The 13038-nt window shown below is 42.9% G+C and overlaps 1 protein-coding gene across 5 annotated transcripts in view; it reads right to left on the bottom strand.

Annotated features, from left to right (window-relative positions):
• Nucleotides 1–13038, bottom strand: part of KALRN (kalirin RhoGEF kinase) — a 381465-nt gene that overhangs the window by 288372 nt on the left and 80055 nt on the right. For all 5 annotated transcript variants that reach the window (XM_056861631.1, XM_056861626.1, XM_056861625.1 and 2 more), the window contains exons 6-7: nt 7582–7713; nt 1027–1257 (exon numbers count right to left, since the gene is read on the bottom strand). In XM_056861631.1, the coding sequence (XP_056717609.1) occupies nt 1027–1257; nt 7582–7713 (363 nt within the window). The remainder of the gene's footprint in view (nt 1–1026; nt 1258–7581; nt 7714–13038) is intronic.

Raw genomic sequence — 13038 nt, 5'->3', positions numbered from 1 at the left:
AATGCCATTGTGCTATTTTAACATTTTTAAATAATTTTAATCTTGACATAGCACTTCTAATAAATTATATTTTCTTAATATAATATAATATAATATAATATAATATAATGTAATGTAATGTAATGTAATGTAATACAATACAATACAATACAATACAATACAATACAATACAATACAATACAATACAATACAATACAATACAATATAATATAATATATTCTACCCAACCATGGTTATCCAGCTTCTGTTTTCTAGGTTGGGTTTTATTCCCCTCTTTTTTCTTCTACCAAATGCTGATCTCCAGTAACAGAGGTTGGATATATGTGCCCCACTTGCAAGTTTTGAAAAAAATTCAGGCTGACTGGAGTCACACTACTAGATGATCTATGCCTTACAGCTCCATTAATATGCTTTGACCTTTCTCCCTTTGTATTTTATTTGAACATGCCCTGAAATTGGGAGAAGGGGCTCTTCAGCTGTTGCTTATGCTATTTCATTCTTCACAATAAAAGCACACCAATGTCCCCAGCATAAGATGATTGCACTGTTATGATAGATGCTCTTTTATCATTTATATCACAGTCAGAAGTATTTGGCACACAAGAGGCTCTTTGAAGGAAAACTTAAAATGGTTTTATTTGTCTCCTTTGAGGGGAATGTAAAGGTCAGATTAACAACGTATCTTAATACGAATGTGGTTTGTAATAGAAAAACAGGGATGGGGAACTTATGATGGGTATATATAAGGGATATTTTGCAATTCAAGATGTATCTAAGGTGGTTCACATACAAATGTTGATACTTTTATTATGTACTGAGATTGATTTCTCTTGGCTGTCACTGCTTTGTTTCATAAACCTAAGTTTCTTCCAATAGTAGTTCTTAAATTGGAGGAGTTAGGGACATATACACAACTTCCCAGTTTTCTCCTTTAAACTGACCTGGTATCACTCTTTTCACTAGAGCTATTTCCCTCAGAAAGGTATGTCTGAGTTTCTATTTCAGAAATCTGAAAAGAGACATTACCTGCTGAACATCTTGCTGGAAAACACAAAGCTGAAGCCTCTGATGTAACCGGACCTTCCTATGCTGCCAGATGCTCTCCAAACGACGCTGGTGATGCAAGACTTCATGGACCACATCCAAAACCTGGTGAACAGCCTTGGAATAATTAGCGGTGGCAGTGAGAGATTCAGAGTTCCCAGGGCTCAAGGGACGCTGCAGGACATCCAGCAAAGCCTTTCCATCCTGGCTTACCTTCAAGATGAAAAACAGAAAAAAAGTCTATCAAGCACAGATAATATTTAATTACCAAGATAATTTTGCTACACCAGAGTGGTGTAGTGGTTAAGAGCGGCGGACTGTAATCTGGAGAACCAGGTTTGATTCCCCACTCCTCCACATGAGCGGTGGACTTTAATCTGGTGAACTGGGTTTGTTTCCCCACTCCTACACATGAAGCCTGCTTGGGCTAGTCACAGTTCTCTCAGAACTTTCTCAGCCCCACCTACCTCACAAAGTGTCTGTTGTGGGAAGGGAAGGCATTTGTAAGCCGCTTTGAGTCTCCTTAAAGGTAAAGAAAAGCAGGCTATAAAAACCAACTCTTCTTCTTATGCATCAAGGGGGGAATCATACATCATGAAAATGGGGAGAGGCCATGTCTCAGTAGCTGAACATCTGCTCTGCATGCAGAGAGTCCCAAGGCACAATCCCTGGCATCTCCAGTCAGAAGCATAAGGTAAGAGATTATGTGAAAGACCTTTACCTGCAGAACTGCTGCCACTAAGAGTAGGCAACCGTGGTCTTGGAATTTTCTTTCCTGATTCAGTATACATTAATGTATTCAAAACTGTTTCACTTTTTCTTTGGTGCCCCTGTGAGATTTGGCAGACACCACAAATCCAGAAGGTAACTGGATGTTTTATTCCCAATTTCAAACATGTCATTCAGAAAGTTTAATCTCATTGTAGGAAGCAAGAGGGAAAATGCTTTTCTTTTCTTCCTTTCATAAACTGTGCAATCCTGAAGGGGGCCCCAAATGCCCACAGGAGCCGGTGTGACCCCCTGCACACCGTGCAAATTGGCATGGACACCGGTGTAGGGCGACTTACACAGGCCCCTCTGGACCATGCCGGCACGCTGGAAGGCGTTCACAGGGCATTCCTATGGCAGGGGTTGCCTTTAGGCAGATTCCTAACTCCTTTCATCCCGGGAATGCCCCTCCATGCTGCAGTGGGGCTATGCCAGCAAAATAGCTGGTGTAGCCTTGCTAAAATCTATGGGGCATTTTTTTGCCTTTTTCATTTTAAGTGCATTTATTTTTCATTTTTCCCTCTGGGAAGCCTCTGTGGAGGTAGCGCCACTCCGCGCAGCTGCCTAACTGCCCTTCTTCAGCAACGGGCTGCCCAAGATTCTCAAATGTAATGTTGGCAAGGACTACATGTGAAAGAATGGGACTGCCTTTATTTTATTCATGTGTTAAGAAGCAGACAAGTATACCAGAAAAATGTTTTCCAAGCTCTTTATAAGAACACACCTGCAATTTAGAACTTTACTAAGTGCTCTGGCACATACGACATGTACTACTTCTCTTTTAAGATCAACACTAGAAACCACATTTGGTTTAATGGCTTTTATTTAGTTAAAGGGAAATTTTGTCCTGATAATACTGTTACAGATATTACAAAAACACCAAGAAAAACAGCATACCTTATCTGGGTCCAGAAAGTCTCTATCAAAGAGTCAATGGGTTTTGAAACAAACCAATTGTTTAAAAATAAGCCCTAGCTGCCATTTCAACTCTCTGGTGCTCTCTGTAGGAATTAACAAGGTCTCTTTTATGTGGAAGCTTTGCATTTTTCAAGGAGTGTTCAAGGTCAGAATGAACTCATATAGCAGCTTCGCAGCATATATTATAAATTGGAAAAGATTATATTCAGGACTGATTCAAGTACATTATGAAAAGCACTGAAAGAAAAGAGGTAGGTGTGTGTGAAGGGAGAACCTGTGCATTTCTACGTATCTCTTCTCAATGGGGAGTCAAACCCAGCTTCTAATAAATAGAGGGCGGGATAAGCCAAGGCAAAAATAGTACCGGAGCAAAGTGAAGGTGATCCATAGGATCATAGGAAACAAAAAGTAGCAAAAGCAGTCTCTTACAGTGCAATCCTAACAGAGTTACACACTTCTATGCCCAGTGACTTCAATGGATTTAGGAGGGAGCCAGCATGGTGTAGAGGTTACGAGCGGCAGACTCTAATCTGGGGAACCGGGTTTGATTCCCCACTCCTCCACATGAAGCCTGCTTGGGCCAGTCATAGTTCTCTCAGAACCCTCTCAGCCTACACAGAGGTGGGCAATGCCAAACCACCTATATATGTTGCCTTGAAACCCCTACGGAGTCATCATAAATCAGCTGTGACTTGAAGGCACTTTCCACCACCAACAACTCTGCTTTAGAATGTACTGTTACTCAGTGAACCACTCTCTAAGTGTGATATGGAGATGTCTATAGATTGCATATCCGCTCTTGCCTATCTAGTTCCTTTTCATCCTGCCCTCCCTCCAAGATGCTTAGCTAGCATTGCCAGCCTCCAGGTGAGGCCTGGAGATATCCCAGAATTACAACTGATCTCTAGGCTACAGAAATAAATTTCCCTGGAGTAAAATGGCTGCCTTGGATGGTTGACCCTATGGCATTATATCCCTCTGAGGCCCCATCCTCCCCAAACCCCAGGCTCCACCCCCAAATCTTCTAATAATTTCCCACTTGGCAATCCTATGGTCAGTGCAGCATGCCTGGTTATCCCCTTCTCTGTTTTATCTTCACAACAACACTGTGAGATAGGTTGGGTTGTGAGAGAGACAGAAAGAGAGTGTGTATATGTATACATGTATGGGTCATGCCCAAGGTCACCCTGTGAGCTTCATAGTCGAGTGGGGATTTGAACCTAAGCCTCTCCAGTCCTAGTCCAACCCCTCTAACTCAGGGGTGTTGAACTGGAGATTACATAAATGTCACTTGGTTGGGCCGGGCCATGACTCGTCAGCCCAGATTGGGAAAAGGGGGAGGGTGTGGCTGCCTTGGTTGGCGAGCTCACAGCGGGCTCACCAGTCAAGATCTGGACTGGTGGGAGTGGCTGCCTCGGCTGGCTTGCAGGCTGGATAAGAGCTCTCAAAGGGCTGAATCAGGCCCCCGGGCCGTATGTTTGACACCCCTGCTCTAACCATTACATCACACACTGGCTAAAGCACCTTCCTTTTTGGCGTGGTTTCTTCCTCTGCATTTCAGTTCTGGATCTGGTGTGCCATGATGCAGAAATTCAACCTCAGCCTGATGTCCTCCAGCTGCCAGTTCAAAAACCACAGCAGGAAGATACAGAAGTAATAGATGGAGATGTATAAAAGCCTGTGCTGCTCATTTCTTCTTTCTATGGTTTCTTCAAAAGTGCCTAACTTAGTTGTTGGCCTTCGTGAACATATTCTCTGGCCTTCATGAACATAGAAAAAAACAGGGCCTGGGTTTTCAGAGACTTCCTAATAACAGCTTCCTATTCCCGCTTAACATAATCAATATTCTCCTCTGTTCCTTTTCTTCCACCATTGAAAACCAAAATTAGTAACATCTAAAAAAAATACACCCAAGATAAATAAGGGTGGAAAATAAATGCAGACTTCATCAATATGTTAAAGTTGGACGATTGTTTTACTATACATACAGCAAACAGTGCTAAGTATGGGCCAGGGAATGAAACAGCAATGCAAAATTAGTTTTAAAAGCCAAAATATTAAAACTGAAGATTCCAGTTGTAGATCTCTAATGCATCATATTGCACGATTCGGTGCTTTTCATTTCAGGCAGCATGATTTTGCCAGGAGGCTACGTAGATTATGTAGCTGCACCAGGGGAGACCAGTTTAGTTAATCATCCTTCACTAAATTCCAACAAGGGCTGAAATTCAAGCAAGGCTAAGGGAATGTCTATTTATAATTTCAGTCAGTTTCATTTATTATATTATGTTTTGAGAAATTCTTTGGCTCTGTCCCCAAAATGAATACACTCTGCGAGGGTTACTGAATGCTCAACCATTATAATAAGGAAGCAGGAACAGAGAATGTGGGTGGAATAAGCACACACCACTAGCAGAGTACTTAAGGAAACAGTAAGCCACCTGGGTGATAATTTGGTAACTTTATCCTCCATACTTCATGCCCAACGAGCAATACCACTGTGATATTGTATCCACGTCAAGTTTTAAAGAAGAGCCTGGTCTAGCATCAGAGATCGGATGTTGTCAATGTTATCTTGGAAAGAGTGCTGGACTAAAGAATTTTGAGGATTTGTTCAGGTATAACTTATTCTAAGCTATCTGTTGGATCACAGAATCATAGAAACATAGAGTTTGAAGGGACCTCCAGGGTCATCTAGTCCAACCCCATGCACAATGCAGGAAATTCACAACTACCTCCCCACCACACCCCCAGTGACCTTTGCCCCATGACCAGAAGATGGCAAAAAAAAAAAAAAACCCCAAAAAAACCCTCCAGGATCCCTGGCCAATCTGGCCTGGAAGAAAATTGTTTCCTGACCCTAAACTGGCGATTGGCATTACCCTGGGCATGTAGGAAAGGGTCACAAGAGCCAAATACGGACACAACTCTCTCTGCCCTCTCTCTCATGATCTGCCTAATTTCACAGAATCAGCATTGCTGACAGATGGCCATCTAGCCTCTGCTTAAAAACCTGCAAAGGGGGAGAGCCCACCACCTCCCCAGGAAGCCTGTTCCACTGAGGAACTGCTCTAACTGTTAGGAAGTTCTTCCTAATGTTTAGCTGAAAACTCCTTTGATTTAATTTCAACCCGTTGTGGCAACAGAAAACAACTCTGCACCATCTGGGGCAACAGAAAACAGCTCTGCATTTGGTAAAGCTGAACCGGAAACCACCACCTTGAAAAATACGCTTTTGGTATTTTTTTCAGGGTTTTTCCTCCTGAAAAAATGGTGGCAATTCAAAGGGAGCCAAAAACCAGATCCTTGATCCATGCCCTGAACAAAATTTAGTTCTTACTGAAACCAGAGACAATACATATAGGGAAGAGAAAGGGACTTTACATCTGCTGAGTGACCTATCATCACTGTGCCTCCAGTTCTTCAGATTTGACTTCAAAGTTATACCCTATAATATTTTAATAAATATAACATCTCATATTAGTAGTTCTGATGGCAGCCTTTTAAAATTGATTGGATCAATTTAATTTACAGCCTGCCCTAACCTTTTGGGATAAATCTAACTGCTTAATTTTATGTTCAGTGCCTGTATAATTTGGCATTCATCTCAAAATTCTGTGGGGATGTTGGGATTGTTTTCAGTCTAAGAAAAGCATAAATGATTGAATGAATTCTTCCTAAATTAAATTTAGATCAATCATGCTATAGTTAGCAAAACTGATGAGAAAAAAGGGTAAAGTGAAGGGAGATACAAAGAAACAAAGCAAGAAGTCACATAGGCTTCTGGCTGAGGAGGCTAGCTCGTGTTTTAAATTAACAGACAAGGTAAGCCACAAAGCAACAACTAATAAGAAAAACAAAAATGAAGGATATTCATCTGCTCTGAAGACCAATACTGTAAGTCCTTCAGGATTTTGAATTAGATCCAGCTCCACAGTGTAGCAAACACATTCTTATGAATGAGAGCCTATTAGCTTTGGGTGATAGGATAACTCTGAACCAGGTAACAATGAACCAAAAAGGACCTCTGGATTTAAATCAAAGCATCACTTGCAATCACAGCTTACCTGGATAAAGCCAAATCCCGATACCCACAAAGGTACTATTTTTCACTGTATTCTTTTTCATTGACACCATTCAAAAATTACCACAATTTACCATTTTCTTCTTGTAGAATTTAATTTAGAAAACGATGAGGAGATTTTGCTTATTATTCAAATTGGGACCATGACACAGCAGGCTGCCATGTTCTGATCAGAACATTTTCATAGGAGGTATCCACAAATTGCAGACATATTTATGGAAACATAGAAGGGTAACATATGAGTATAGCAAGATATCTTGATGTTCATTTCAGGTCAGGAAAACAATGCTGGGGGTGGGGGGAGGTCCAAACCCCAATCAGCACATGTGCCTTGGTCCCAGTCTGAATCATGCCTGTGAGCACCCTGGAAGCACACAACTCCAGAACACGTCTCTTGGTCCAACCTGGGGGGAATGTAATGTGCTTCGCCTCTTCTTGTGTTTTGAACTGACATCTGGAATGGACAGAGCATTTTCTGTTGACTCTGCCTGGAGACCCATTGGCCTCCACCCCAGATGGGCTCATATTCCAATCATATCCTGGGCCTCTACACCTACCCCCCCTTGATTAGAGAACCATTTCAGACAACTCAATAATTAAACTGCTTAAAGCAGTCACATCAGCAGAGCAATGAAAAGATAAATGTTTTCTACAAATTATTCAGCCAATAGCTCTTCTGTGTCCGAACATATATTCAACCATCTCTACTAATTGTTACTGTGTAATCTTATTAATGATTATAAAAGTCTCTCTCTGAAAACACTCACCTCAGTGTAGGCCTGGGTGACCTGCTCATATAGGGACTGATGATGATGGATGGCCAGTTCCAGGTCTTGCATTTCTGATGGGAGGCCTCCTTCACTGCACATTTTGCACCAGGCGTCTACACCCGAAAGGAACTGGGGGAAAAAAGAAAATTGAAAGAGGACTCCATTGAGATGCAACAAACTGACAGCTACAGTAGTAGTGTAGCCAGGTCCCCCTTTGCCACTGGCGGGAGGTTTTTGGGGCGGAGCCTGAGGAGGGAGGGCTTTGGGGAGGGGAGGGGCTTCAGTGCCATAGAGTCCAATTGCCAAAGCAGCCATTTTGTCTAGGGGAACTGATCTCTATTGGCTGGAGATCAGTTGTAATAGCAGGAGATCTTCTGCCACCACCTGGAGTTTGGCAACCCTATACAGTAGGACGGTCCTATTTGTTTAAAAACTCTGTTTTGAAGCACTAGGGCTCATAGCACAACAAAGGCAAACTGACCCAAGCAAAACAAAACAAAAACATACAGATCTCTTTTGAGCAGGCACCAGGCCCAGGATCCAAAGAACTGCACAGCAACTAGTTTCAAGTGCCTAAGGGCTCCCCAGGCTTGTGTTTCTTAGACAGCCATCTCTTTTATTTATTTTTTATATTTGCTTTTATTTTATAGTCAGAAGGGTACAAAAGTGGGGGGGAGGGAAAGAGGAAAAATAAAGATGTCCAACATACAATTAAACAAAACAAAGCAAAAAGATTCAGAAACAAATCAAGCAGACTACATTACCCTGCTTTTCTACACCATTTTATGATCAAATAATGGCCTATGTTATAAAAAAAACAAATATTTGGGCAAGTTAAATATAAAACAATCTGGAAACAATCATTTTTATATCTATCATGCATATTTAATATCTCTGCATCGAAGTAGTTATCTGACAGCCACCTCTTCTAGACAGCCACCTCTTATGTTGCATAGCAGATATTTTTGGTAGCCCCCTCAGTTTCAAAATCAGTCTATAATAATAGTATCATCAGGGAGGGAGGAGGGATCTACTGTTCCATTTTTTTAATAAAAAAAATCCCACTGGGTGCACCTAATCCCTTGAGCATGAGTAAACTAATTATTTGGACAGAAGCCCAAGATAGTGCAGAACACAAAGCAGAGTAAGAATGTTACCCTTAACTGAGCGCATAAATGTTTTTCTTTCAAAGGGCTGAAGTTATAAACCTATGACCCACTAAGTTAATGCAACCTGCCGAGTAATTTCCTGAAGCCTATTTCCACCTTCTCCAGGGGATATGCTACGCCATCTAGGTCTTGAAATGGGCAATGAGCTGTGCTACATCTTGGAACGATCCTCTTAAATCAACCCACTGCTTCAGCAGCAACAAGCAATACCTCCCCTTTAATTGCCGTGTAGAAGGAGGCATTTGAACAGGTTCAGCTTTCCTCACTCCTGTATGACAAGCTGCACCTGTCAAAATTCCCCATATTATACAGCTATCAAGGGTACAGGAGCCCTGCCCTCCTTGGCATCTGATTGATCTCGTCCTTCATTAAAGCAGCAGGACCCAGCCTCTAACTTCCACAATTAAAAGAAACAACACAGTTCTCCCTATAGGTCATAGCAGAAACTCTATGTACTTAGAAGTAAGCACTCCTACAGAGCTTAAACAATATCAGCCTATGTAAAAACACATTTAAAGAAGAGATAATGCATTTCAGAGAATGCATGGGAGGAGGGGGAAGAAACAAGCAGGCATCACACAAGAAAAGAATAAACTTTATTTGGATGAGGGATCCAGATATGTGTTTTAGCATCTATGTCAGGGGTCCCTAAACTTGTTGAGCCCACAGTCACTTTTGGAATTTTCAGAAAGGTTAATGGGCACCATTGCAAAATGGCTGCCATGAGAAGTGGAACCAATCACAAAATAGCTGCCCCAGTGGGGATGGGGGATGCAATCACAAAACATTGGGAGGTTCCAAGTCAAGCATCCTCCTATGCTCCTCGGTGGGTACCCCCTGTACACCAAGGATGTCTGAAGCACTTGCTTCTCCAGTGAGGTGGAGGAAAGTTAGATTGCTGACTGGACTGGGGGTGGGATGTCTTGTCCCTTTGAAGCTTAATGTGTGGCAATGGATAGTTGAACCTTTATTGGCATGAAGGTCAATATAACCTGGTTAATAACAACATCCCATGAAGGCTCTATTAAAGAAGCAGAACATTCTTCTCCAGTAAAGTTGGCAACTCTAAGGAAATACCAGATTGTCCCTTTTCTTTAGGGACTTCAGAAAATGAGTGGGCCCCAAGAAACATATTGTTTGGCACTAAGGCACTCAGATGGCCATGTTGGGAATTGCTGATCTATGTTATTCTTGTAAAAATCAGGGTAAAATCAATTATAACATGACAGCAATCACACTTTGATCCCAGTTCAGCCTCCAAAACCCAACCAAAGAATCTTATCAGGGATGCTATGCTTTATGGAAATGGTGGGAATGCTTACATAGTGGTTTGACTGACAGCAAAATCTGAATTGTGGTGTATCAGGATCAGTGCTTGTTTTTTTTTTTTTTTTTAAGGTGTCAGTACGCCTATATAAGAATGAGATGAATTCCACCAATTCCCCCCTCCTTCCGTGGATCACCCCTAGACTGTTCTTGAGGGTCCACCAATCTACAGGAACAACATTTTGGAGGGCTCAGCAGACTGCAGTAGAAGAGAGAGATCACTGCTGCTCCCTCTTAAGAAAAGGATACTAATTTTTCTTCAAGGTGTAGCTGGATACAGGCCATTATCTGGTACAGCAACTCTGTAAAATAGATCAGTATTATGTACAAAGTGTAAACTGTGATCTGAGACTAGTGATTCGAAGCCTACTGGTATAGCGGGAGGCCTCCCCGTATACAGGGTCATTGGCCACTGGTGCCTCAGGTGCCAGTGGTAGAAAAGGGAGGGGGAGGAGACGCATTCACTGTCATCACACCTGTGCACTTACATCACTTTCAGTAAAAAAAACAGAAATGACATAGGGATGAATCCTAGAGCATCTAAAGAGGCCACTTCAAGTTTTAACCGGAAGTGACATCATCACGCTGTTACATTGCCTGCACACCGGGCCTCGTCCCCCCCCTTTCCCCCCAGGGGTTGCTGACTGCAGCCTGGTAACCCTGTCTGAGACTGGGAAGCTGAAGCTTTCCTAACCTAAGGCTGCCTGTGAATTCAAAGCAGTACTTAGAGAGAATGACAGGAAATTACAGAGTTGTAAACTGATGAGGAAAAATCCTGACCTAATAAGAGTCTGATCACCAGGAAGCAGGCAAAGTCTTTTTACAATGTGGAGATCAGCATTAATGTCTACAGATCAAGTTGCTCTTAAAGACACTGGAGCAGGGGCTGGTGGAAAAGTTAGAAACCCTATTTGCAGAAGGTACCTTGAGAAGGAGCTTGAAGGTGTAACTCAAACATTCATCTTTTGCTTCAGTTGGAAGAAATCTCACTTCTTCCACTCTGCAAGGGAAAAATGGTGGGACAGTGGGTGACTGCCCACTACTTCCTCCTTCTCCTCTTCTGGGTTCTTCTCCCATCACTTTCCCCTGCCTCTTCTTTTCTCAATGCCTCTGCTGGGCTCCGCACCCACTCGGTTTGCATGTCAGCAGCAGCTCCTTGCCTGCCTGGGGATGGGTCTGCTTGCCCCGTTGCCCAGCCTGCCTTCCCCTGCCTGGCCTCTTCACCCAGCCAGCCTTCTTTTTCCATGCCACCACAAGGGAGGAAGAGCTGGTGACTGCCAACTGTTACTTTGCTGCTGACTCCCCCCTTCTGGCTTCCTCCCCTACAAATTCCTCCACCACCAATGCAAGGCTCCATGCTCACCCAACTCACGTGGCAATTGCACTTCCTTGCCTACCTGGGCCAGCAAGATTCACCCCATCATCTGGCCTGCTGTCACCTGGCCTGCCTCCACTCCATCAAGGAGGAAGGAAGACAGGCATGTGGCTCCCCATCCTCCCAGCTCACAGGGTGGGCAGTGACTGGGCTCCTTCTTCCCACCTGGCTTAGGTGCAACAGTTACACCCAGGTTCATATCTGCCACCTACAGCAGCTCAACTCATGGTGCACCCAGGTCTGTGGAGCTGCCATGGCAGCTCAGGTTCCTGCCCACCCCTCACCCCCAGCAATTCTGTACCCAAACCGACCTCCTCTTTTTCTTTGGCTGAGTGGTGGGGGTTGGCGCATGAGGATCTAGACTTGGGAGAGCCCTCCCAAAAGATGATGGTACTCAGTACCAGTGAGTCTCATCACCAAAAAGTCACTCATTAAACCAAAAGGTAAGGTCTGCATACTTTTGACATAATGAGAGTTTAAAGAGCTTCCCCTGATCCAGGCTTCTAGGTACATAAAGTACTCCAAACATTTCCTTGCTGATTTGTTTGTTCAATTCAAACATGGCACACCTTTGTGTCTCTTAACATGCTCAAATCTTCGGCTAATTCTGTATGCACTTAAGTCTAACTCATTATTCCTATCTAATTTTCCTGTTTCTCCAAGTCTTCTTTTTAAATTATCTTTTTCACTCTGTTACACTTAAAGAGCTTAAAATTCCATCAATAAAAAGAGCAGCTAATTATACAGCAGCTACACCGCCTCATTTAGGTAATACAAAAACACCTCTGCAGTCCCTGCTTGATCCGTTTTCGAAGTGCTCCGCCTTTGCCTTCCTGGCAGAATGCTTGCAGCAGATTCTTTGCCTACTGAGATTTACTAGTTGAAGTATGCCTGCTCACATTTACCTGCTATTAGCATGCTGTTTTCATGCTATTTTTATCAGGATGATCAAAGAATGATGGGCCTAGAAGGAATGTGAAGGTCATGTTGTCTAACTCTATCTTAATCCCTAATCAGGGCAGAATCCTACTCAACCTAAGCAACCTTGCAGGGCAATTTTAATGAGTCGCAAACATAGACCACTTTGTTATGTACCATAATTTCTTTAGGGCAGAGAAACAAGTCCTCTGCAAAACACACCCATGTGGATCTACCAAGGTAGCTGAGTGAACTATATAAGTAACTACACAAGCATTATTCCAACATTGCATATTGGTTAGAGTGTCAGACTACGATCTGGGAGACCCTGGTTCAAATCCCCAAAGACCCTGGTTCAAATCTTGGTGGGTGACCTCAGACCAGTTAGCTTTCCATGCTTTGCATGTTACTTTCCCCAGTGACCAGGGTAATGATCAGAGCACATTAGAAAAGAGGGAATCAGTTAAACAGATTCCATTCTAGCAATTGTTTTCTTGGAACAACTACTTGGTTCTGCCTTAATTTTCGTACCGTGCTCAGAGAGTTTAAATTTAAAAACGATGACTCAACAGGACATCTTACCAGAAGCAACAGAGCAGACTACATATTTCCATCCCAGATGATGGAACTTCTTGCAACCCCAGTTTGTAGGCTCTCCACCCCCCC

Source organism: Euleptes europaea, chromosome 15 (assembly GCF_029931775.1).
Source record: "Euleptes europaea isolate rEulEur1 chromosome 15, rEulEur1.hap1, whole genome shotgun sequence".
In the NCBI taxonomy this organism is placed as follows: Eukaryota; Metazoa; Chordata; class Lepidosauria; order Squamata; family Sphaerodactylidae; genus Euleptes; species Euleptes europaea.
The sequence above is the reverse complement of the archived record's forward strand: the minus strand, read 5'-3'. Positions and strand labels throughout refer to the sequence as shown.